General features: G+C 42.0%; 1 protein-coding gene across 2 annotated transcripts in view; it reads left to right on the top strand.

Annotated features, from left to right (window-relative positions):
* The window catches only part of NPL (N-acetylneuraminate pyruvate lyase), a 51,902-nt gene extending 28,822 nt beyond the window's left edge, over window positions 1-23,080 (top strand). For both annotated transcript variants that reach the window (XM_020984368.2, XM_020984367.2), the window contains 8 exons: window positions 7,177-7,234; window positions 10,123-10,198; window positions 13,414-13,506; window positions 17,064-17,212; window positions 17,364-17,410; window positions 17,852-17,936; window positions 19,657-19,696; window positions 21,884-23,080. In XM_020984368.2, the coding sequence (XP_020840027.1) occupies window positions 7,177-7,234; window positions 10,123-10,198; window positions 13,414-13,506; window positions 17,064-17,212; window positions 17,364-17,410; window positions 17,852-17,936; window positions 19,657-19,696; window positions 21,884-22,035 (700 nt within the window). In that variant the 3' untranslated portion in view covers window positions 22,036-23,080. The remainder of the gene's footprint in view (window positions 1-7,176; window positions 7,235-10,122; window positions 10,199-13,413; window positions 13,507-17,063; window positions 17,213-17,363; window positions 17,411-17,851; window positions 17,937-19,656; window positions 19,697-21,883) is intronic.
* The last annotated feature ends 2,222 nt before the right edge of the window (window positions 23,081-25,302 follow it).

The raw sequence follows: 25,302 nt of genomic DNA, 5'->3' as shown, positions 1-25,302 counted from the left end.
CAACGAGCATTTTTTAAGCACCAGCTGTATGCCAGGCACTGTGCTAAGCATTGGGGATACAAAAACAAAGAAGTTCCTGACTTCAAGGAGCTTCCATTCTGTTGGAGAAGACAACAGTTACACGTAGAATTATATGTAAAATCATTGCGAAGTGTTTTAGGGGGTCAGGAGAGGCAGCTGGGGAGGGGGAGAGCAAGAAAGGTCTCATGTGGGAGATGGCCCCTGAGCTGAGCTTTAAAGGAAACAAAGGACACTTAAGAGGTAGAGGTGAATTGGGAGTACCCCCCAGCCACAAGAGACACGTGCAGGGGCACAATGGAGGGTAATGGTTGAGGAGCAGCAAATAGGCCAGTTTGGCTAAACTGAAGAATATGTGAAGGGAGGGGCAGCTAGGTGGCACAGTAGATAGACCACCGGCCCTGAAGTCAGGAGGACCTGAGTTCAAATCCAGCACTTCCTAGTCGTGTGACCCTGGGCAAGTCACTTAAACCCAATTGCCCCCCAAAAAAAAAAAAGAATATGTGAAGGGGGCAGATATGCCCAGAAAGGTAGGTTGGGCCCAGGCTGTTGTAAAGGGGCTTTCAATGCCAGACAGAAGAGTTTGCATTTTATCCTAGAAATAATAAGAAGCCATTGGAGTTTCTTCAGCAAAGGAGGAGCCAAAGAGAAGCACAAAAGTGTTATCTGGGTAAAGCCCTGACTGTCCTGGGCCATTCACTCACTAAACCTTCTGTCTCAGGATTATCCTAGGGGCTTCCTAGGGGCCATCTCATTTACCTTTAGGACCCTATCTCTCTCCACAGTGGTATTCTCAGGGCTTTTTCACTAACTTTATCCCACACTCAAGGATGTCTGCTGTCTGACCTAATCTCAATGGCCGTTTCACTGTGTGCTAACAGTCTAGTATGCAGGCTTTCCACCTTGTGAACAAGAAGCAGGATCTGCCCTGCAGTCAGTCTTGGAGAATCCTCCTCCAACTCCAGGTTCATCCTGAAGAAGAGCCATGGCCCCATTTTGCCTGGCACAAGGCATGCTAAATGTTTAATGAGTCAGCGCGCCTGGCCTGGAAGAAAACAGAATGTGCCATTTGAGAACTTGCCATCTACCCCTAGGATGATGTGTGTGTGTGTGTGTGTGTGTGTGTGTGTGTTTATGTATATATATGTGTATATGTGTGTATATATACACACATAAACAGGGAGTAGATGGCTAGGAAAGATATATACATATACATACGCACATATGTGTGTATCTAGATGGATAGATAGATAGACATAATTAGCACAGTGCCTGGCACATAGTAGGCACTTAATAAATGTTTATTGACTGTCATCTGTCGATTGACTGTGCCTTCATCCAGGTGATTGGCCAGGCTAGGAAGAAGATAGCCACCTATACATCTATATCTAGATAGGTGGCTATCTCCTTCCTAGCCTGGCCAATCACCTGCAAACTTGATGAGCATGCCATCAATCCTTTTATCCAAATCTTTGATCAAAAATATTAGTTAGCTCAGGGACAATCACAGATCCCTGGAGACCTCCTGCCAAGTTGAGAGCGACCTAATATAATCATTCAGAAGTTGAAACAATCTGTTGAAGGCCCAGTAAAATAACAGAAATATAACCTTAAACTGGTAAAGATAGTTTGAAATGCTAAAAATTCATGCTGAAGGGGCTTTGCAGACCCAGGCAGACTGCTATCCTGCTAGTGCCACATTCCCTAGGTAAGACCTTTAAGACTGGTGACAGCTGAAGGCCCTGGGATTGTACCCCATGAGGAATTTCTCCAGGAATCTAAGTCAGGCTCACTGACCTATAATACACAGAATCTGTTCTCTTCCTGATTTAGAACCTTGGATAGTTCAGCCTTTCTTCACAGGTAATAGCATCTCCAAGAACAACCACTGGCTATCACCAGGGAGAAGGTGTAGCTGCCTATGCCGTACTGACCTACAGGCTAGGAAGTAATTCTGAAAGTGCCTCACTTGGACCTGGCCCCTGGTTATGCCTCTAGGAGAACCTATTTATTCTTTTTTTTCCCCATGTACAAAAATATTCCCCTAATTGTATTTGTCATTGTACGTAGTCTTATGCATGTCACTATCAATCACAATGCATGGGGAAATGACTTAAAAATAGCAGGTCCTCAACAAACTTATTAATTGACAATTCATTAAATAATTAGTACCTTACACCCCCCAAAACTGCTATTGTCCTATTTATTTATACTTTCTAAGCTATCCTGGTTTTCTTGTATTTGTGAGGAAAACCTTGCATTTTCCTTCGACAGGTAAGCGTGGAGTATGCACCAGGCACTGGGCTGGGCACGGAGATGCAGAGACAAAAGTGGGACTGGTCCCCTGACCTCAAGGAGCTTTTGTCTTTATGGGGAGACAGCATATATAAAACGCCACAACAGGGTGGGGAAGCGTTAGCATCTGGGGACATCAAGACAAGAGGTGGCCCTCAGAGGGAAGAACAGGGTCTCTTCAGAGGTGAAAGAAGTGCACCCCGGTCACTGGGCACATGGACGGAATGCCTGGTTTGAGCAGCAGCTAGCAGGCTGACTTGGCCAGAACGCAGCCATGGGCAGGAAGGGGAAACAAGATAGGATTACAGGCCAAACAAGGAGCTTCCCAGGGCTGCTGTTCTCTGGCTTTATCAGTTCTCCTCCCTCGGCGGCTGCATTTGGAGGCCCTCCCCATGGCAGAGCTTCCGCAGTATTTTCATCCTAATTACTAAGCAGCCAAAGCCTCTTGAATCCCTTGGTGGCTGCTTTCTTCTGGATTCTCAGCCTTTTCAGCTTCACAACTTACAGTTCTTGAGGCTCAGCTGATACCTTCTGGTGTTCCATTCAGAACTGACTTATTGATTATTTCTGGTTCATTGAGCCCTGATCAGGAACAGAGGCCCTATCATCGCTCAGAACTGCCCCACCTCCAAGATCTCAAACTCTGACATTACCTCTCTGGTGACCACCTTGTATCCTTTTGCCTTTGTATTCCAGTCTAATTCATTCTAATCCCTCTCCCACAAATCTTGGTCTTCATTCTTCTTCCATCTTCTAAAACACCCCCTTCCCCTCTTCACACTTTGAACTTTCTCTACTTTATCATTTGATTGGGTAATTCCTGGTTTTATTTGCTTACATACCCATCTTGAACTCCATGGTCACTCATTTCAAATGTGCTCTTTCTAAAACCCTAGAATTTCGTGCTCCTTTGACCTTTTTACAGAGGCAGCTGGTGGCATAAGGGATTGAGTGCTGGACTTGGATCAGGAAGACCCAAGTTTAAATATGGCCTCAGACATACTAGCTGTGCCTGCCTTAGTTTCTTCATCTGTAAAATGGAAATAATAATAGCACCTATGTCACAGAGCTGCTGTGAAGATCCAATCAGGTAATATTGTAAAGCACTATACAAATGCTAGCTATCATTTTTTCCCCTCAGTTCCAGCCCCCTACCCCATTCTCAGAAGTTGACCTTAACTTCTTAAGGAGAATATTAAAGCCATCTGATGTGGCATCCTTAGACTTTCCTGTTTCTCACTACTTTCATTCTAGTCACTAGGGTGCTAAATTTCATAGAAGATTCCAAATTGTGATAGTTTAACCATCATCTGTATGTTCTGGTCCATGAGGAAGCTGGTTTTCTTATGAAGGATGTGATTTTCTGGCAAGGGGCATTTGAGGACAGTTCCACCTTTTCTTTTAACTTCTGTCTTGAGTTTCTTTTCATAGACTAAATTTTCTCATTGGATTATTCCATATGCCAGTATAAACTTTCTCAGATATCTCCTCATGTCAGTAATTAAACTTTATGTGCCGTGAGAATTTTATTTTTATGAGGATCATCATTAGTTAACATATGTTATCTGCAGCATTCTTAGCCATGATGGGCTTACTACAGTGCATCTCAGCACTGAATTCCTTGCTTTCCTGGAGTGGAAGAAAAACTGTACTTTGCATTGTAGGCACAAGGCCACCAGAACCAATTTCTATTCATTTTAACTTATTCTGTCTCTAAGCATTTTTCTGCTTACAGAAATGTCCAAACAGAATATTCATGCCCTTAGGCATCCCTCTAACATTAATCATCTTGAAGTCCTGATTTATAGGATTCTTGAATAACAAGGAATATTTCATAGTCAAGATTGAGCAAGGGTGTAGAGTTGAGGTTCTCTTAACAGTGTGCTTCATCTGACAGAGCAATAGTCACTTAATTCTAAGCTTACCCTTAAAAAATCATTTCGTATCACCATCAATCCCTTTTTCATCACTTTCTTCAGTGGTTCTCCTCTCCAGTAGGTCAAAGATGAATACTTAAGATATATTTCCATTAACTGAAGTAATCAAAGAGACTTCTTCCTTCTAGGTAGATCCAACTAAGGCCCCTGGTCTTGACCAGCCACCACCCTAATTACTGAAGGGAGGAGTTCTTCCTGGGCTATTCTGGGGAGAGTGGAGCAGGATACTGTTTCAGAATTGATAGTTACAAAGACCAATAAGGGTTTCTCTTTCAGGGTAGTAAAAAGACTTCAGACAAGGATATTTTTAATTTTTTTTATTAATTTATTTTGATTTATCAACAATCACTTCCATAAGCTTTTGAGTTTTAAATTTTTCTTCCCCTCTCTCCCTCCCATCCTCCTCAAGATGGTGCGCAATCTAATATAGGCTATACATATACATTCTGATTAAACATATTTTCACATTAGTGATGTTGTAAGTAAGAATTAGAACTAATAGGAGGAACCACTAGAAAGAGGAAACAAAACACAACAGAAGAAAAAAATAGCAAATAGTATGCTTTGATCTGCATTCAAACTCCATAGTTCTTTCTTTGGATGTGGATAGCATTTTCCATCATGGGGCTTTTGGAGATGTCTTAGATCTTTGTATTGCTGAGAAAGGGTTAAGTCTATCAAAGTCAGTCATCACTCAATGTGGCTGTTACTATGTACAACATTCTTCTGATTCTGCTCACTTCACTCAGTATCAAACCATACACGTCTTTCCAGGTTTACCTGAAGTCTGCCTGTTCATCATTTCTTATAGTACATTAGTATTACATTATATTCATATATCACATTCACAATTTTGATAACTGTGTCTTTCTCTCCATCCTTTTCTCCCCTGTTCATGCTTTTCTTTCTCCTTTCTCCTTTTTCCTCCTCACTAATGTTTTGCTTTTGACTACCACCTCCCTCAGTCCCACCTCCCTTCTATTAGCCTCCTCCCTTTTCTTTCCCCTTTTCCCTATGTTAGATTTCTATACCTAACTGATTATGTTATTCCCTTTTTAAGCCAAATCTGATGAGAGTAAGGTTCAAACAATGCTCATCTCCCTCCCTTCTTTCCCTCTGTTGTAATAGGGTTTTGTGCCTTTTCCTGTGATGTAACTTACCCTTGTCTGCCTCCTCCTTTCTTTTTCTCTCAGTATATTTTCTTAGTTAGATCAGATTAATTCACTTACTTGGATCCATTTAACCCATTTGATTAGATTTTTTTCATCATTACATCAAAGTCAATTTATACCCACCCCCTTTATGTATACCCTTTTAACATGGTGTAATAACAATACAGTTCTCAAGAATTACAAGTGTCATCTTCCCTTGTAGGGATGTAAAGAGTTTGTGCCCCTTATAACATGTTGTTTCTTTCTGTCCCGTTTACCTTTTTATGTTGCTCTTTAGTCTCAGGCAAGGATATTTTTAAATGCTTTCAGTATTTCTCAAGGAGGGAACAGAGAGGTATTTGATTCCACACCAGTCATATCCAGTGTTTAGTACTCTAAGAAACGGACAGGCCACTACCCACAGATCCATAAAAGGATGTAAGTCTTTATTTCCAGGGGTATTTCTGGCTTTCATCCAGGTCCGATGTCTTCTTGAAAGTCACCATGGTGACTGGTGATGGCTTTACCAACCTTTAGTCACTTCCAGCTGACCTTCGTAGATCTTATTAATCAACAGTCATCTATTACATGCCTTCAGTACGCCAGAGGCTATGCTGGAGAAACAGTTACAAAAAAGGAAATACTCCCTACTCTGGGCCAGCAGCAGGCAAATAGAATAATCCAAAGCATAACTTGTCATCTTTGAAACATTGATGAATATTAGGGACAGAGACCATTGTATCTCCTGCTACATGGGCATAAGCAATCTAATGGATGATATCCCCATTGGTTTTAACTAGGAAAGCCAGGCATTCAGTGCTGTGGTACGTCATAAGCCCTTCCTTTACAAGCCACAATGTTCAGGATGACATATTACTTCATAGAAGAAGATGCAGCTGCTTATCAAAAACAATTCTCATGCTGTGTTTTGAACTGTCGTCCTTTTTTAAATTTCTTTTGGCTAGGCAATGGGGTTAAGTGACTTGCCCAGGGTCACACAGCTAGTAAGAGTTATGTGTCTGAAGCTGGATTTGAACTCAGGTCCTCCTGAATCCAGGGCCAGTGCTCTATCTACTGCACCATCTAACTGCCCCACGTCCTTGTTTTTATCCTGGATTACCAATCATTTATGTGTATAATAATATATCTTCATCGCATTTCTTCTCTCTTGGTATAAAGGAGCAGAATTGGGCTTGGAGTTAGAGCACCTGGATTGTAATCCCTGCCCTGATAGTCACTACCTGTATGACTTTGGGCGAGTGGATTTACTTCTCAGTTTTCTTATTAGTAAAGTGAAGGGGCTGGACCAGATTGATAATTGAGGGTCCCTCCTAGTTCTGATCATCTCACTTGGTATCTCCTGGAGTAGGCCTCATTCTTGAAAACTAACAACTCCACCCATCCTCTGATAGCTTCCATCCACTTGATTTTTTAAGTGTGGCTGGCTTAACAGCAAATACTCTCTTGCATTTCTGTAGATTTCACTAAGGAAGGTTGGTAGGCCTCTGGGGTTCAATGCAAATGGGGCAAGGAAGTCTGCCTTTAGGAGCATCTAGAGAACCTCCCCATCCTTCTTGTGTTTAGATACCTCCCGCTACTCTGGTGAACATGGATATCAGTCTTTAAAACCTCCTTACTTTTAGCTCCTAGTGGATTCAAGGGAAACAGTTATCTCTATAGTCATATATGCCATAGAGATTGATGTGATTTTATTGTAGCCGTGGAGGTACTATATCCCTGCTAAACTTTGATCTCACTTAATCTTAATTATGCAGGATGGACCATGTGATCATTCATGTGGGAGCATTAAGCCTGAAAGACTCACAAGAGCTGGTATGTATACAGGGTGCACTAAGATCTGGGGCAACTCACAATGTGTGGGCTTGCTCCCACCTTTTTTATATGGGGGAAATCTGGTTAAAATGAACATCAAGAGCACCAGCTCTGGAGTCAGGAGGGCCTGAGTTCAAATCTGGCTTCAGACACCTGACACTTACTAACTGTGTGACTTTGGGCAAGTCACTTGACCCCATTGCCTAGCCAAAAAACAACAACAACAACAACAACAAAAAGAGTAATCTTGGTCAATAGAATAATATTAACAGTAATAGTTATAGCTAGCATTTATATTGCACTTTAAGGTTTACAAAGCACTTTACAATTATCTCACTTGAACCTCCTGGTAACCCTGGGAGGTTGCTACTATTATTATCCTCATTTTACAGATGAGGAAACTGAGGCCGAAAGAGGTTAAGTGACTTGGCCAGGATGACACAGCAAAGAAGTGCCTGAGGAAAGATTCAAACTCAGGGCATACATCTTGGAGACATCAGTAGGCAGAAAGGAAGAAGCATTGGCTTTGGGGTCAGTAGACCTGAGTTCAAATCCTAAATCCTCTACTTTTTTTAATCTGTGACCACAGGCAACTTGTCTATAACTCGATTTTCTCATCTATAAAATAAGATGATTCGTCTCATTGACTTCCTAAGTTTCACAAGGTCATAAATCAAGAGCTAGAAACAGTCTTGGAAGCCATCAAGTCTAATCCCTTTTTACAGATAAGGAAACTGAGGCACAGAGTGCAGACTTGCCCAAAGTCACATGAGTAAGTAAGCATCAGAGGCAGGATTTGAACTCAGGATCTCAGGTGCCACAGCCACCTGTAGGGTTCTCTTGTGCCTCCGTTAGAAGTCAAAAGAAAAAAGACAACACAAGAGTGTGTCTCCTGATAGGCAAATGAGGAAAGAGGAACTTTTACTGCTTCTCTGAATTTGCTTGTGTGTACTTTGGCCCCTTGTCCTCCGTGTAATTTAAAATTTTACGTAAGATCAGGTCACCATGCACACGAAAGACACCAGCTCTGGTAAATGACAGGGGTGAATATCAGAATTGTATGGCTCCTCTGCAGATGCCCAGTTCTGATTGATGCCTGGTGGGTGTCCATAGCTTTTTCACATGGCACTCTCTAATCTAACCCCTCTACTAATCAAACCCCTGGAGAGAGGTCAGCTCTGAGGTGTCTGAGGTGTTGAGCAGTCACTAAACATTTATTAAGCCTCTCCGTGGTCTTGGCACTGTACTGAGTGCTAGGGAGACAAAGAAAGGCAAAAGACATGGGAGTTCACAGTCTAGTGGGGGAGAGAACATGAAAACAACTCTGTGCAAACACACTGTAGACAGAAAGAAAGTGAAATGATCCACAGAAGGAAGGCAGGAGAGTTCAGGAGGATCAGGAAAGGCCTCCAAGAGAAGCTGGGGCCTAAAATAGGGTGACACATAAAACGGTCTCCTTGTCACAGGGTCCCTCCATCTTTCTGTTTGAAGAAGTTAGGCTGAGATCCCTCAGCCAGGCTGCCCTACCAGCCACAGCGGCCTAGAATGAATCAGGTTTTCACTTGACTGTTAACGGCTTCTTTCCTTCAGAATTCCTCTGAGAATCCAACTCTCCTTGGGATCTGTCCTTGGGATCTCTCAGTTCAAGTGGCACTTCATAGTCCAAAACCCATTTGAGTTTTCAGGTCTTATTTAATGCCCTTGTGGAAGTAAATTTCCTCAGATACTCCTTCAACTAGAAAAGGAATCGAGAGGCTCTAGAATAATAATAAACAACAATGATAATTATAACTAACATTCATATAGCCACTTACTATGTGCCAGGTACTGTGCTAAGGGCTTTGCAATTATTATCTCATTTGGTCCTTACAACAACCCTAGGAGGTAGCTGCTATTATTGTGCCTATGCAAAAGGAAACTGAGGCAGACAGAGATTAAGAGACTTGCCCAGAGATTAAGAGACAGCTGGAAAGTACTTCAGCTGCATTTGAATTCAGATCTTCCTGACTCCAGGCCCAGTGCTCTATCCACACTGACCCATTTAGATGGAAACTTCTTGCCTTGCTCCTCTGGCCCCTGTTCTCTGCGGAACATCAGTGTTAAAGATCTTAGCTTGAAAAGGCCAAGGTCCCCCAGTGCATCTAGGGCCATCTCCAGTTGTCCTGATCTGTATCTGGCCCCTGGACTCAGATGGCTCTGGAGGAGAAAGTGAGGCTGGTGACTTTGCACAACCCTCACTTAAATCCAAGTCATTTGCATGTCATGACATCTCCTTCCTAATGTCATAGTCCTCTTCAAGAACAAAGGATAAACAGCATCAGCACCATTCTCTGCAGAACGTCAGTGTTTACACTGGCTAGAGAAATCTGAAAGGGCACGGACGGTTCTCCCAAGGAGCCCTGGACCTCCCCACAGCCATGTCTCTTTCTCTGCCTCTCTCTGTATCTGCCATGAAGAAGACGTGGCGCTGGGCAGCTGAGCCTATCAAGACAGAAAAAAAGTCTCCCATCAAGGAACTAAAGAAGAGCCTTCAGAAGACTGAGATCCCCATAAAACCCTTCAGTGCAACCAATAATTTTCATTGGCAAATCATTGTTTGAGGGTTTTAGGATTTTTGTTGGTAATGCCTGCTAAAACAGGTTTCCTGTGTCATGTATCCTCTCTCAGCATAATGCTTTTAAATGCATAAAATAAAATACATAGCACTACAAAGGAAATCAAAGTTTACCAAAAATTGAAATGTACAATTTTTCCCAACCCAAATTTGTGGACCCCCTTAGATCTTTTCATTTAAGAACACTAGTGTACTTGAATACAGTTTTTACAATATAAGTAAATAGATGATAGTGGCCAGCCTGAACACGTTTTATTCCTTCCTCCTTTTTAAGGCTCAGCATGCAGCAGAAATAGGAGCTGATGGTATTGCTGTCATAGCCCCTTTCTTTTTCAAACCTGTGAACAAAGGTGAGTAGACTGAGCCTAAGGTCACCAGGTCAGCATGGCCCACTTCCACCGTCCCCATCCCTGAAATGCTCCAGTATTCTTCTGGACAAAGGCATGGATGACACAATTATCCCATTTTCAGTTAGGCAGTCAGTACTCTCACATTTGTTCATTGCTTTCCTATGTGCCAGGCATTGCTCTCGATGCAAAGAAAGGCAGAAACACATTCCGTGCCCTCAAGGAATTCACATTCTAATAGGAGAGACAACGTTCAAATAACTGTATTCAAGATATATACGGTGTAAATGAAAGGGAATCTGAAAGGGAAGAGGCGCTAGAAGGAGGACCAGTGGGAAGGTCTGGGCAAGGCCATGTAGAGAAGGTAGGAGAGATTGGAGCAATCTTGAAGGTAGAGGTGGGCAGGAGGGGCTTGAGGGGCAGCCGGTGCTGGGGTGCAGACGTGAGAAGGCCAGAAAGGCAGGGTAGAAAGAGGCCAGATCATAAAGGGCTTTAAATGTCAAGTACAGGATTCCATGCTTGACCCTGAAGGTATTTGGGAGCCACTGGAGTTTATTGAGGGGGAGTGGGTGACACAGTCAGACTTGTTCTTTAGGAAAATCGCTTTGGCAGCTGAGTGGAGGATGATTTTGAGGCAGGGGAGACCAAGTAGAAGACTACTGCAGTAGTCCTGCTACTAAGATGTGTGAGGCAATGAAAGGGAGCCTATGCAAGACAGGTTGTGAAGGCAAAATGAAGTTAGGAAAGAATGCCAAATGCAATCTGTAGTAGACTCAGAATGCAAAGTGATGGTCTCAGGAGAAAACAGTCCATTTCTAACGAGGAAAAATGTAAAGCCTTGAACTTTAATGAAAAAAGTCACCTGCACAGCTACAGTTGAGTAATTTTTTGAGCATAGTTCCAAAGTGCTTTCCAGAGTGGCTGGACCAATTCACAGCTCCTCCAAGGGTGTAGCAATGTGCCCATACCCCGCACCCCTTCCAGCACTCAGCATTTCCCTGTTCTGTCTGAGGTAGGACCTCAAAGTTAATTTGCATATTTCTAATTATTAGTGATTTGGAACATTTTTTCAAAAACATGGCAAGTTTAGCTTGAGTTTCTTCCCTTGATCTTTAAAGTTTGCAAGGCACTCTGTATACATTGTTTCTTTGGAGTCTCAGAATAACCCTGTGGAGTGGATGCTGCAGATACTAGTCTCCCCATTTTATAGTTGAAGAAAGTAATGGCTCATGGTAACAAAGCTAGAAAGTCTCCTTGACGTTCCTGACTCCAAATCCTACTGTCTATGTCCTGTACCACGCTGCCTCTCAAAGCAAAGCACTTTCTTCACAACACCCTGTTGGGGAAAGTAGCATGAGTAGTAGTATCCCTGTTTTATGGATTAAGATAATAAAGCTCAGAGACATTAGCTATTTTGTCCTTAGATGCACAGCTAGTAAAGCTGAAGCTGAAATTTAAACCCAGGTTTTCTGACTCCTAATGAATAGATGAATGAAGAGCTTGCATTTAGCATACACCAAGCATGTTACTAAGCTCTGGTGACAGGAATAGAAAAAGAAGATAATCTGGCTCTCAAGGAACTCAGTCTAATTGGAGAAGACAACACATGCAGGAAAGCTCAAAACATACATGGATGTAGCATATGTGTATACGCACGTATGTACATCTATCTATATGTATGCCCCAAACAAGAAAGGTGTTGGTCGGGGTGGGGTGGCATTAGTGACCAAAGGACCAGTAAAGCCTTTATGTTGATGGTGGTCCTTGAATCATGCTTTGAAAGTCACTAGGGATGAAAGAGGCAGATGTCGGGAGGGAATCCATTCCAGGTGTTGGGGATAGCCAGTACAAAGGAACGAAGGCAAGAGATGGACTGAGGTGTGTGAGGAACAGCAAGGCCAGTTTGGCAAAAATGTAAAGAGTGTGAAGAGTCATAAAGTGACTAGAAAGGTAAGTCAGAGCTAAGCTGTGAGGGTCTCTAAATTCCAAACAAAAGAGTTCGTATTTGATCCTGGAGGTAATGGGGAGCCAATGAAATTCATTAGGTAGGAGAGGACTGTGTCGACATCTGTGCTTCGAAAGGTTACTTTGACAGCAGTTTAGAGAGGGGAAACTTGAAGTCAGGGAAGCCATTTAGAAGAGCAGTACAACAGTCCAGGCAAGAGGCAAAGATCTAAACTGAATGGTGGTCTGTGAGGAGAGAGAGAAGGGGTCAAATGTGAGAAGTGTGATGGAAGTAGAAACATCAAGATCTGGCAACAGACTGAATGAGGGAAGAGAGGGAGTATTAGAACCTGAGGACAACACTAAGATTTTGAATCTGGAAAAACAGAAAAATAGTGGTGCCTCAAAAAAATAAGTGCGGTGGATATGAGGGTCTTGAAGAAAAGAGAATGAATTCTGTTTTGGACATGTTGAGTTTAGGCACATCCACTATGAAGTGTCCAGTTGGTGATGAGCCTCTATCTTAGGGTAGAGGCTTGCTGAATATATATCTGGAAGCCATTTACATAGAGATAAAAATTAAACCCATAGGGGCAACTAGGTGGCGCAGTGGATAGAGCTCTAGCCTTGGAGTCAGAAGGACCTAAGTTCAAATCCAGCCTCAGACACTTGACATTTACTAGCTGTGTGACCCTGGGCAAGTCACTTAACCCCGATTGCCTAAGCAAAAAGAAAAAAAAATGTTCTGAAAATTCTTTAGAAATTATCAAGGAAAAAAAAAGAAACACTTAGGAAGACTTTGGTGAACATTACACTTATTTCTTTGTTCACATAGGTTAGATAGATAGATTTCTATGTACATATATATATACGTATGTGTACATAGACTTATGTGTATATGTATGTGTGTCACACATATATAATTTTATTTGTGTCTTTTGTACTCACACACATGATTTTCTGACATACCTCTCCCTCTCTGAATCTCCCCTTATACGGTTGAATGGGCAGTGTTGAAATTAAAATGTTAAATTTGAAATAGACTTTTTCTTTAAATTAGGCAAACCCTGCCAACCTAGCAACTTCAAATGACAGTATATAACATCCATAGTCCCTTACCTTTCTGTTGAAAAGAAGGAAGTATTTTCTCTCCTACTGTTCTCCTAAAACAATTCTGGTCATTACGATTAGCCAGCATTCCTCTGCCTTTCAGCAGTTTCATTGACATTAAGGTCTATGATTACGTAAGTTTGCTTTATCGCTGTTGCTTTCAGATGCCCTGATCGCGTTTTTAAAAGAAGTGGCTGCTGCTGCCCCGGAGGTGCCGTTTTATTACTATCATATTCCTGCTTTGACTGGGGTAAAAAGTGAGTGCTTCCTGTCTTGTTTCTCTTCTCCTATTCCTCACTTTCTCTACCATTAATCATTTCTTCTTACTGTAATGACCCACTGATTAGGGTCTGGATGCCTTCTCCCTCTAACAGATCCCAGCTGTGGCATCACGATCAGGTTCAGTTTGCAGGAAGCCTGGCCTCTGAGAAAAAGGGAGTCAGGCATTTCCCTCCATATTCCTGGCTCATTACGCCTCCACCCCAGAGTTCACCCTGGGACACAGTCTCTTAAACAAAGCTTAGGTTTGGCTCATGTTTAAGGTCTCTCCAAAAGGAATTAACAGAGCTCCTTCTAGAAATACAGTCAGTATACAAAGGTCAGAATACCAGGAATGCAGGTATAGTTTAACATAAGGAAAACTATTAACATAATTGACTACATTAATAACAAAAGTAACAAAAATCATATGATTATATATCAAGAGATGCAGAAAAAGTTTCTGACAAAATTCAACATACATTCCTATTTAAAAACACTTGAAAATTAGGTATAAATGGATTTTTCCTTAAAATGATAAGAAACATCTTCCAAAAACCATCAACAAGCATTATTTGTAACAGGGATAAGCTAGAAGCCTTTCCAATAAGATCAGGAGTGAAACAAAGATGCCCATTGTCAACAATATTATTCAGTATTTTACTAGAAATGCTAGCAATAGCAATAAGGAAAGAAAAAAATTGAAGGAATCAGAATGGACAATGAGTTAATAAAACTATCCCTTTTTGCAGATAATATGATGATATACTTGGAAAATCCTAGAGAATCAACTAAAAAGTTAGTTGAAATAATTAATAATTTTAGCAAAGTAGCAGGATATAAAATTAACCCACATAAATCATCAGCATTTCTATATATCACCAACAAAACCCTGCAAGAAGAAATCGTAAGAGATGCTCCATTTAAAATAGCTGTAGACAATACAAAATACCTGGGAGTATACTTGCCAAGAAAAACCCAGTAATTATCTGAACATAATTATAAAATTCTTTTTATACAAATAGGTCAGATTTAAATGATTGGAGAAATATTAATTGTTCATGGGTGGCCAGAGCCAGTATAATAAAAGGGACAATTCTGGCTAAATTAATCTACTTATTCAATGCCATCTCAAATTACCAGAAGATTGTTTTATTGAGCTAGAAAAAAAATAATAACAAAATTCATTTGGGGTGGCAGCTAGGTGGCTCAGTGGATAAAGCACCAGCCCTGGAGTCAAGAGGACCTGAGTTCAAATGCGGCCTCAGACACTTGACACTTACTAGCTGTGTGACCCTGGGCAAGTCACTTAACCCCATTGCCTAGCCAAAAAAAAAAATCATTTGGAAGAACAAAAAGTCAAGAATATCAAAGAAATTGATGGAAAAAAAATGTAAAGGAAGAAGGTTTAGCAGTACCAGATCTTAAGCTATATTACTAGGCAGTAATCACTAAAACTATCTGGTACTGGCTAAGAAACAGAAAGGTGGATCAATGGAACAGAGTACACATACAATACACAATATTGTAAATGATTATAGTAACCTTGTGTTTGACAGATGTAAAGATTTAAGTTTTGGGGATAAGAATTCACTATTTGGTTAAAAAAAACTGTTGGGAAAACGAAAGCATTCTGGCAGAAATTGAGTATAGATCAATATATACAGAACTTTGTCAAATTTATAAGAATACAAGTCGTTCCCTAGTTGATAAATGGTCAAAGCATATGAATAGGCAGTTTTTCAATGAAGAAATCAAAGCGCTGTGACTCATTATTGATTAGAGAAATGCAAATTCAAACAACTTTGAGATATCTCATACCTATCAGATTGGCTAAAATGATAGAAGGGGAAAATGACAAATGTCGGAGGGGATGTGGAAAATAGGGATACTGATACACTGTGAACTGTGGACTGTGAACTGATCCAGCCATTTTGGAGAGCAATCTGAAACTATTCCCAAAGACTTATAAAACCGTGTATATCCTTTGACCCAGCAATGCTACTCCTAGGTCTGTTTTCCAAGGTGATCAGGGAAAAAGGAAAATGACTGATATGTTCTAAGATACTTGTAGCAGCTCTCTTTGTGATGGCAAAGAACTGGAAATTGAAGGGATGCCCATCAGTTGGAGAATGGCTAAACAAGTTGTGGTATATGATTGTGATGGAATTCTACTGTGGAAAGACTTGTATGAAATAATGAAGAGTGAAATGAATGTTGTACACAGTAACAGCAATATTGTTTGAAGAACAACTGTGAACAATCAAGTTATTCTGAGTGTTATAAATACTCAAATCAACTATAAAGCACCCATGCAGGAAGATGCTCTCCACTTCCAGAGAAAAAAAATTGATAAATAGAAGTATGCATAATATGGATTTATGTATAGTTATGTATCTGTGTCAAATGATGCCCTTCTGTACTGGGGGGTGGGGGTGGGGAGTGGAGGAGAGGGAGGGAAGGAGAAACTTAAAATGTAACAAAAAAATTTTTAATTTAATTTTGAAAAAGTAGATCAGGACAGCTAGTTCCTTTTGCTGCAAAAGAAATGCTTAAAACCAAAACACCAGACTCAAGTGCATATTGACAAATATTTAAAACACAAAAGAATAACCCATAACTCCAGCTGTGCTCTTTCAAGAGGTTAATACTTAAATCATCCAAACATGACCCACTTTGTAAAGTGCTGAACAGGCATTTTACCTTCGCCCAAGTTCTGCTCTATTTTCACAATGCTGGAAATGGAGTAGGCTCATTTTCCTATCGGTGGTCTCCCTTTCCTTTGAGAAGTAAAGTAGTAGCTATGGGGGAGAGCTTCTGTGAGGGCAGAGCTGTGAAGGTCCCAAATCACATTTTCGGAAGAAAAGAGGGAGGTCAGAAGTGATTGCTTCCTTTAAAGTTTTCTGAGTGGGTTGTTTCTGTTGCCTCTGTAATGCAGCTCCCCTCATGGGCAAGGGGTAATGCACATGGGGGCCAATAAGAAGCCTCAGATTAAGCATGCTCTTTATTAAGAGGCCAAAGGACATGTTTCTCCAGAGAAGGCCAGGGTGCTCACTTCGCAGAACACCAGGCTGGCCCTCTGGACATTAGAAACGGAAGTCCAAAGTATGGTAAAAGAGGTTATTCTTCTGCAGCCACTGCTGTCTGTTCAACTGTTGCCATTATTGGAAAATATTTCCACTGGATTGTATAGTTAAGGACAGGAAAGAACCCTATCAGCTTCTAGTCACCTAAGCTGAAAAATAACTGTTCAACAAAAATATGTTGGTCATGTTGGTATCAGGAGGAAGAATTGGGAATGTCTCTTTCCATATCCAAAGAACCTGCAGGTGGCTTCTTCCTTTGCCTGTTACTACTGTACCTGTTACAAAATCGTTTCCACATGGAAATACCCCAGGACTTTGTAGCAGTGGTTTCTCAATTGACTCTGAATACAGCAGCCCTAATCTTTGACAATTAGAGAGAGGGATCCAGAGCCAAGGGTATATGGGACTTTATAGAAGGATTTTACACCACTAGAAGGACGTGGATTAATGAGCAGTCCTTGTCTGAATAGTTCGTGCTGAAGAGCTGCTGGACGGGATTCAGGATGAAATCCCCACCTTTCAAGGACTGAAGTTCAGCGATGTCGATCTCTTAGACTTTGGACAATGTGTGGATCAGAACAGCCAACGGCAATTCGATCTCCTTTTTGGGGTGGATGAGGTAATTGTTCTCCCTCTACGTCAGGAGCCGCTGGTCCAAAACAACCTTCACAGGCTTCCCACAGCATTCTGCTTGGTCAGGGTAGGGTGAAGGAGGGATGTTGTGAGGGGCATTATATAAAAGTTAGTGCTTTTCCTTTTTTTCTGAATAGCAACTGCTGAGTGCCCTGGCCATGGGAGCGACTGGAGCAGTTGGCAGGTGAATTCATTGTGTGATGCCCTAGGCAGTTATTGATGACACTTCGTCACATCTTCACTATATACCCCTCAACTCCCTCCATCCTCTTTCCTTCTCTATCACTCCATCTTTTCTTCCTCTTCTGAGGCTTTTCCATTCTCTCTTTTTGCTTTCTCTTTTTCTTTTTCTCTTCCTCCGCTGTGGTATCTTAGCCCTGTTGCTAGCACTTAAAACTAAAGGAATTGCTAACCCCAGGAATCTAAAGATAAAACTTCCCCTTTTGGGTAGCCTGGGTCTGTGTGTGGTGTGTGTGTGTGTGTGTGTGTGTGTGTGTGTGTGTGTGTGTACAGTCACGGAGATATGTAGATAGGTATGGAATAGATATTGTAAACAACAGAAGTACATCTTCTCATTGTAGTTACTGAATGAATCACTCACTAGTGCTTCTTATTTTCTTGGCAGCACCTACAACTACCTGGGCAAAAAAACAAACCAGATGTTGGAAGCTTTTGAGCGCCAGGACCTTTCCTTAGCTTTGAATTACCAGGTATGGCATTGCCTTCTGTTGACATAAAATGTGACTTTATTTCTTCCTCACATCCAAGCTCTTCCATTAGCCCTGTGCTAGGTAGCCCTGTCAGTTTTCTGTTTCCTTTCCTCCCTCCCTATTCAACTTACTCTTTTCTTATTGGCAGAGTTGGCCCACTTCCAAAGATTTCTGTTATCTTTTCTTTCTTCCCTGGTCTTACATAAAACTGATACCTCAAAAGCAGTGTGTCTTCAACTTCTCTTGGAGGAAGTCGTTGTCTTTTGTTTTTCACAAAAATTGTAAAATATTTTTTTATTTTGTAAAACAGTAATTACAGGGTGTTAGAGAATCACTGCCTTAGGGACATTTATTTGATGAATTGTAAAAGAGGACCTGGGGGAAATACACAGAGCTGGTAACCTGAGCCAGTCTAACTAAGAACTTTGACTAAATGGTCGCTAAGAAACCGAGTCCAGGTGCTAGCCTACAGGCTTAGGTAAAGAAAATTTATTTCCCTGAAAGGTAGAAAGAGCCCTAACCTCAAGCTAGTGAAGTACTTTATGTAAATTAAAGAGGACAAAGAAACTGGGGAAAGGGAGAACTTTTAGAATCCCAAAGCCATAGAGACCTTCAGGAGGAGAGGCAAAACAGATTTCTGCAAGATCTATGTATGATGTCCAACGGCTAAGGGTGACATCTTTAGTGTCTTAATCCTCATTTTCTAAAATATATCTTTAGTTCATTCACTGAAGGCTTACTTTGATGTCTTCTTTTGACATGGAGGCCCAGTAATGGCCATTGGAGTCTCTAAGTACAGGACTGTAGCCTAGCCAAGTCGTCAGAGGCCCATGGCCAGAAGATTGTCTACTCACTGTCAGTGAGAGCACAGGCAAGCCATGTGGCTTCTCTGAATGTTCACCTCCTCTATACTGTAAGGTAGCCTTCCTCACAGGACTCCTGGGAGCTTCAAAAAGCACTTTTGCCACAGCAGCTCAGGAGAATTTCCACTGGGACGAGAGGCTATCTATGGACTGATGATGCTACTGTCATAGTATCAAAGTACTTTTGGTAAAAGAATTGTGTGTGCTCTGATCTGGCAGCTACACCATTCTAACTGCCGGCTACAGCCATTCTGCAGGCACTGGCAGCACTTTCCTCATGGTTTTCTAACTTTACTATGCCTCCTATATAACCAAATATTTTAGTTTTTATGGGGCATGCCGCCAGGTAGCCCAGTGGATAGAACCCTGGGGCTAGAATCAGGAGGACCTAAGTTCAGATCCAACCTCGGACATCCCCTGGCTGTATGACTCTGCACAAATCACTTAACTTCTATCTGCCTCAATTTCTTCATCTATAAAAACAAGGATAATATTAGCACCTATTTTACAGGGTTGTTATGAGGATAAAATGAAATAATACTTGTAAAATACTTTGCAAACCTTAAAGTGCTTTATTTGTATTCATATAGTAGTCATATTTATGTATATAAATTTAAAAACACTATATATACATACATACATATATATGTCATTATGGGCTCTGGGGGCACCTTTCCCTCTACCCTACTCTTGTCATTCCATTCCCTCACATCTCTTTTTCTTCACTCTAACTTTCAAATGTAAAGACAAGTACAATATCTAACCTTTGGATGCTAACAATGCGATAACGCTTCATCTATAGGCAGCTGACATCTACCCTTTAATACTAATGATAGGTTTTTTTATACTTTTTTTAGTTGTACATCCAGAGATTTATGAACTATGTAATCAAACTGGGTAAGTACAACGTCTTTCTTCCATTTCCTGTGCTACATTACAAAGGCAGTAGAAATAGGAAATAACATCCCTGACTTTGGAGAAGTTTGTAAAACACTAAGCATTGAATTTTTGGGAAAATAAGTTTCCCTCCTGTTATCATTCTGCTCAAGACAACTCCCAAGACTAGCTATAGATAAATTTTGAGGTAGACATAGTTATAGTCAGCCCTCTGGTGCTCCTCCTCTCCGTGCTCTCACAGCTTTGTCAAGTCAATGAGTGTTCATTAAGTACCTACTATGTGCCAAGCACTGTGAGCTCTGGGAATACAAAGAAGAGGAAAAAAAACACATCCCAGCCTTCAAGGAGCTCAAAGTCTTATGGGGGTAAACAGCTATGTACAAATAAGATATATGCAGTATAAACTAGAGCTAATCAACAGAGGGAGCGTGGTAGCATTGAGGGGAATGAGGAAAGCCTTCTTAGGAAGGTAATAGGGAGCTGCTGGAGTTTATTAAATTGGGGGAGGTGGGGATACATGGTCAGACCTAGGCTTTATGGCTGAGTGGAGGATGGATTGGCCTGGGGAGAGTCTTGATGTAGGGAAACTAACCAGCAGGTTGTTGCCATAGTCCAGGCATATGGTGATGAGGGCCTGCTTCAGGGTGGTGGCGGTGTCAAAAGAGAGAAGGGAGCATAAACAAGAGATGCTGTGAAGGCAGAATTGACAGGATTTGGAAATTAATTGGCTATTGAAGGGTGAGAGAAAGTAAGGCATTGAGGATGACACCAGGGTTAGCCTATGTGCTTGGGAGAATGTGGTACCCTTGATAGTACCAAGAAAGTTGTTGGGAAGAGAAGAGTTTATGATATCTATGGGACATCCAGTTCAGGATGTCCATAGAGGTTAGGGCTGAATAAGTTATTATCTCCAAAGAGATGATAATTGAATCCTTGTGTCCTTACTCTGGAGATGCCTACCACCTTCATGCTGCCCTCTGTGTGCTCAAAGTTATTCGACAGCATTCATCTTGGGGCAATTGTCAGCATCCCATGAGTTACCCTGCGCTCTTTGTTAATTCTTTACCCTCTCAACACTCACTTCCCAAAGAGCCCCTATAAGCAGAGCTAGGAGGAAGCTCCCATGCACACCACCAAGAATTTCAACATGGAAGTACAGAGCATTCTTTCATTCAATAAGCTTTTATTTAGCACCTACTGTGTGCCACACACTGTGTTAGGAACCTGAAATACAAAGATTGAAAAATGAGGGGCAGCGGGGTGGCACAGTGGATAGAGCACCAGCCCTGGATTCGGGAGGACCTGAGTTCAAATCCGAACTCAGACACATAACACTCACTAGCTGTGTGACCCTGGGCAAGTCACTTAACCCCATTGCCTAGCCCATTGCCCCCCCCCAAAAAAGATTAAAAAATGAAAGTTTTCCCCTTAAGAAGCTTACATTCTATTTGAAAGAAACAATGTATACACCACAAAGTAAATTAAAATATGAAATGTGTATAAAGTAACTTCCTGAGAGGAAGTCAGTAGCAGCTGATGAGTCAGAATAGGCCTCAGGGCCTCTGAATCTTCATTATGACATGTGTTCCGTACACAGTAAGGATATTTCCTTGGTGAAGAGCAGAATTTCCTCAACATTTACAAATTGTGTGTTTATTTAAAATTTATATTTAAAACATTCTTCAAACTGCCCTTTCTTGTTGGTAAGGCAACTACCTACTTTTTCTGTCCTCCTGCTCCCACTTGACGTTCTGACTCTGAACATAGGTAGGCTGATCTTTAAAATCACAGAATCTTAGAGTTGAGAGAGCTCCGACACAGCTTCTCTTCTCAGAGTCCTTCTGCTAATCATGTGCCGTGGTACCCCGTGTCTTTTCTCCACTGGGTGCCATCCATTGCATTCTTCCTCAAGTGTGCTGCTTAATAAGTGAAGAATGAAAAGAGCCCAAGTTTAGGTTGAGAAGACCTGGATTCAAATCACTCCTCTGTCACTTATTCCACCTGTGTGACATTAGACAAGTCATTTAGTGCTCTGCACCTCCGCAAAATTAAACAGTTTGAGGTCTCTTTTACTTCTCACTCAGTGATCCAGTGAATGTGATACTCCAGGTGTTGCCTCAACTGACATCAGAACACTTCTATAGAGAATGATGGAATTAATCACGCTTGCTTTCCTTCCTTGCCTAGGTCTGGGAGTTGCACAGACAAAAGCTATTATAACTCTTGTCTCTGGAATCCAGATGGGGCCTCCTCGGCTGCCCCTGCAGAAAGCCTCCAAGGAATTTACTCTTCATGCTGAGGCCAAGCTGAAGAGCCTTGAAAGCCAATGCTTTCACTAACCAGATTGAACACTGAGAGGCCTGGGAGCGGTCACACCAGGGTGGCTTTGATGAGATGTACCACTGTGCTATTACATTTCTCAGGGATTTTTATAATCAGCCTGAACTACATAATATTTTTAAAAAGCAGAGTCCTATACCAATTAATCAATCAAGTATTTAAAACCTGCTACGAGTCTCAAAGTAACATTTTATTAAACGGAGAGGAAAGAGGACTTTTCTATCTATTCTAATGGGATGAAGTGTAGTGAGAAAATTGCATCATCCTTGCTTCCCTTCACCTGCCTGAGGAGTTCTCTCAGTATCTTGCCAGGCTCTCTGCTGCATCCTTTTTCCTCTCCATCAGGGTTTCTCAGCTCCTGGGGTTTCACGTTGTGATACTGGATATTTTTTATATTTGCTGGAATTCAAGGGCAGGTCACAACTTTTTAAAAACGGCATAAATGGGAGACAGCATAGCATAGTATGGAGGGTGCTAGAATCAACAGAGTCCTGAGTTCAAGTCAATCAGAGTCAGCAAATATTCATTCAACCTGCCTTGCCAGGGCTAAAACCTTACCTGCCTGACGGGAGCTCCTCGCCCCTGACTCTCCTGGGATTGCCTCCTGTGGCCTTAGGGAAGGCCACTTACACTGGAATTTCCCTTTCGTCATCTGTAAATGGAGATAACAATACTTGTTCTACTTACCACGTAGGTTATTCTATAGACTTTTCAAAATGCTATATATTGTGAGAGCTTTTTACACAGAATCCTACCAATTAGACATCTTTCGCTATTGTTAGCAGATATTGAGAAGGCTCAAGGGAGGCATTACTTTCTCAATCTATACATGTCTTGTTTTCTAGATCCTCTCCTTAGTTCCTTATCTCTTCTGACAAACTATGCTATATGTTTTCTAGTAATATTGAGAATCATCATTATAGACCTGAAAGAGATCTTAGAGGCCATTTAGTTGAGCACTCACATTTTACAGATGAGGTAACTGAAATTAAGTGACTTTCGCTATCATAAATCCGATCAGTCAATAAACATTTATTAAATACCTGCTATGTGCCAGGGTACTGTGCTAAGCACCAGAGATACAAGGAGTTGACAGTCTAACAAGGGAAGACAAACACCATCCCCTTTACAGCCCTGGGAAAAGGTTTACTGGAGTGAAAAGAATAGAGCTGTTGGCTGAAATAATAACTGATTATCTAGTTATCCCTGCTACCCTTTGACCAAGATTTCTTTGGCCCTCAGGTTTAATGGGGGGGGGGGGGTGGAGAAGAGGGAATGTGCAATGAGGTTGCTTTTATTTTCCACACACTGAGCACATTGTTCTCATTTTAGTGGTACTGAAACTTTTTAGATTCTTCCTCATTTGTTCTAGATCTGGTTTTACTAGTAACCATGCAACTTGAATGGGATGGTGGGTAGAGTCCCATCCTTAGAGGCAAGAAGACCTGAGTTGAAATACCCCAGATACTGACTCTGGGGAGATCAATGACCTCTCTGCCTCAGTTTCTTGATCTGCAAAATGAGGCACCCATCTCTCAGGATTGTTGTGAGGATCAAATGAGATAATACATGTATAAGGCTTGGCAAACCTTAAAGGGCTATATAAATATAAAGAGCTAGCTATTATTATTATTGCCCTTTGATAATTATATCTGCTGCTTCCCATCATCAGGCATAGACTCTACTGTAGAAGCCCTCTGTAAGACCTCCCACTAGGGTTTCTGTTTCTGGTCTAGTTTCAAAATCTTCAGCAGTTCCTCCATTTTTCTCTGCACACCTCCTGGAAGAAGTGGTTAAACAGTAATGACAAGGTGAAAAATGAGAGAAAAAGAGACTGAAATAATCAGCATAACTGACATTTAAAGAGTTTTGAAGCTTACACCTGAAACAATAGTAAGAGCTTACTATCCTCATTGTACAGGTGAGGAAATTGAAACTTTGTTAACATACCCAGTCATGTAGCTTAGTAAGTGTTGGACCTGAGATCCAAGTCAAATCAGCCATTAAATGTCAAGCCAAAGGGCAAGGAAAGAGCTAGGTAAGCAAGCTGCTTCACATTACCAACACCAAGCGGCCCCAAGAAGTGGCTCTGAAGACCATCAAGGGCACCTATGATCAGAGAAAGGGGTGAAGCTGGGGGAAAGTATCAAAGGGACAGAGGGAGGGTCCCACTAGTGATAACACGATATGATCACAAGAAAAGGGGAGGAAGGCCTCGAGTTGGGGAGATGCCCTGGAGAATTTGCGCAAAGATAGGCCAAGAATGGAATAGGATAAGGAATGATGGGGTGATAAGTGGCAGGAGGGAGTGCCTCCACAGAGGACCTAAAAGGCAAGGAAGGCTAGAATATAAAGTGGAAAAATAGAGCCTGTCTCCTAAAGAGCTTAAAATGTGAGGGAGGCAGGGCAAGAGCCACCTACATAAAACTAAAACATGCAGTATCTAGGCAAGAGCCAACCAGTGCAGCACAGCAGAACAAGAACTCATCCACAGCAGTCTTAGGGTCCAAGGACAGTTGGGACAGAGGAGCCTAAGCTAGGGTGCTGAGCCAGCCGAAGATAGCACCTAGGGCTCGCGGGGGAGGTGGGGAAGAGGGGGAGCAGGAGGGGGAAAGGCAGCAAGCCAGAGCTTGGGGGGTGGAGGAGAGAGGGAGGAACAAAGCCGGAGCCCTAAGGAAAGGAAGCACTTCTGGTGCTGGGAAAGACACCCCCGCACCGGCCCTGAGGTGGGAAGGGAGGGAGAGATGTGGGAAAAGAAGGGGGGATGGGAAAGTTGCAACTGAACGAAGGAGCTAGAGAACTAGCCGACAGGGCTGGGAAATAAGGAAGAGAGAGTTGATGATGTCAGAGCTTGTTTTTGGAGCTTGGGCTCTGAAGGAGGAAAGCAGAAATCTCAGGACCAGACAGTGTGGCTGCTGAATGTAGCTGAGCCCCACCCTCATCCAGCCTTATCTACGCTGCAGCCATCAGGGCCTAAACTCTGTTAAAGCATAATATTATAAACCTCACATAATGTGACCCTCCCTTGCATCCTCTTCTAATACTGCTGTCCCACACACACAGACCCTGGCCCCACCACCATGCACTAAGATGTAGCCAAACCAGACTACTCTGTCTTACACACAGGCAGGTGCCTATGCCTGAGATGTTTATCCATCCTCCACTTGGCCCATGGAATCCCTACCTTTCCCCCAAAATACCCCTCCAATAGTCTTCTAATTGATCTCCCTACCTTTGGTGTCTTCAATCCCCAGTCTACCCTCCAA

This window comes from Phascolarctos cinereus, unplaced genomic scaffold, assembly GCF_003287225.1.
Source record: "Phascolarctos cinereus isolate Bilbo 61053 unplaced genomic scaffold, phaCin_HiC Scaffold_5;HRSCAF=322, whole genome shotgun sequence".
NCBI lineage: Eukaryota > Metazoa > Chordata > Mammalia > Diprotodontia > Phascolarctidae > Phascolarctos > Phascolarctos cinereus.
Note: the sequence above shows the minus strand (reverse complement) of the source record. Positions and strands in the feature narration are given on the sequence as shown.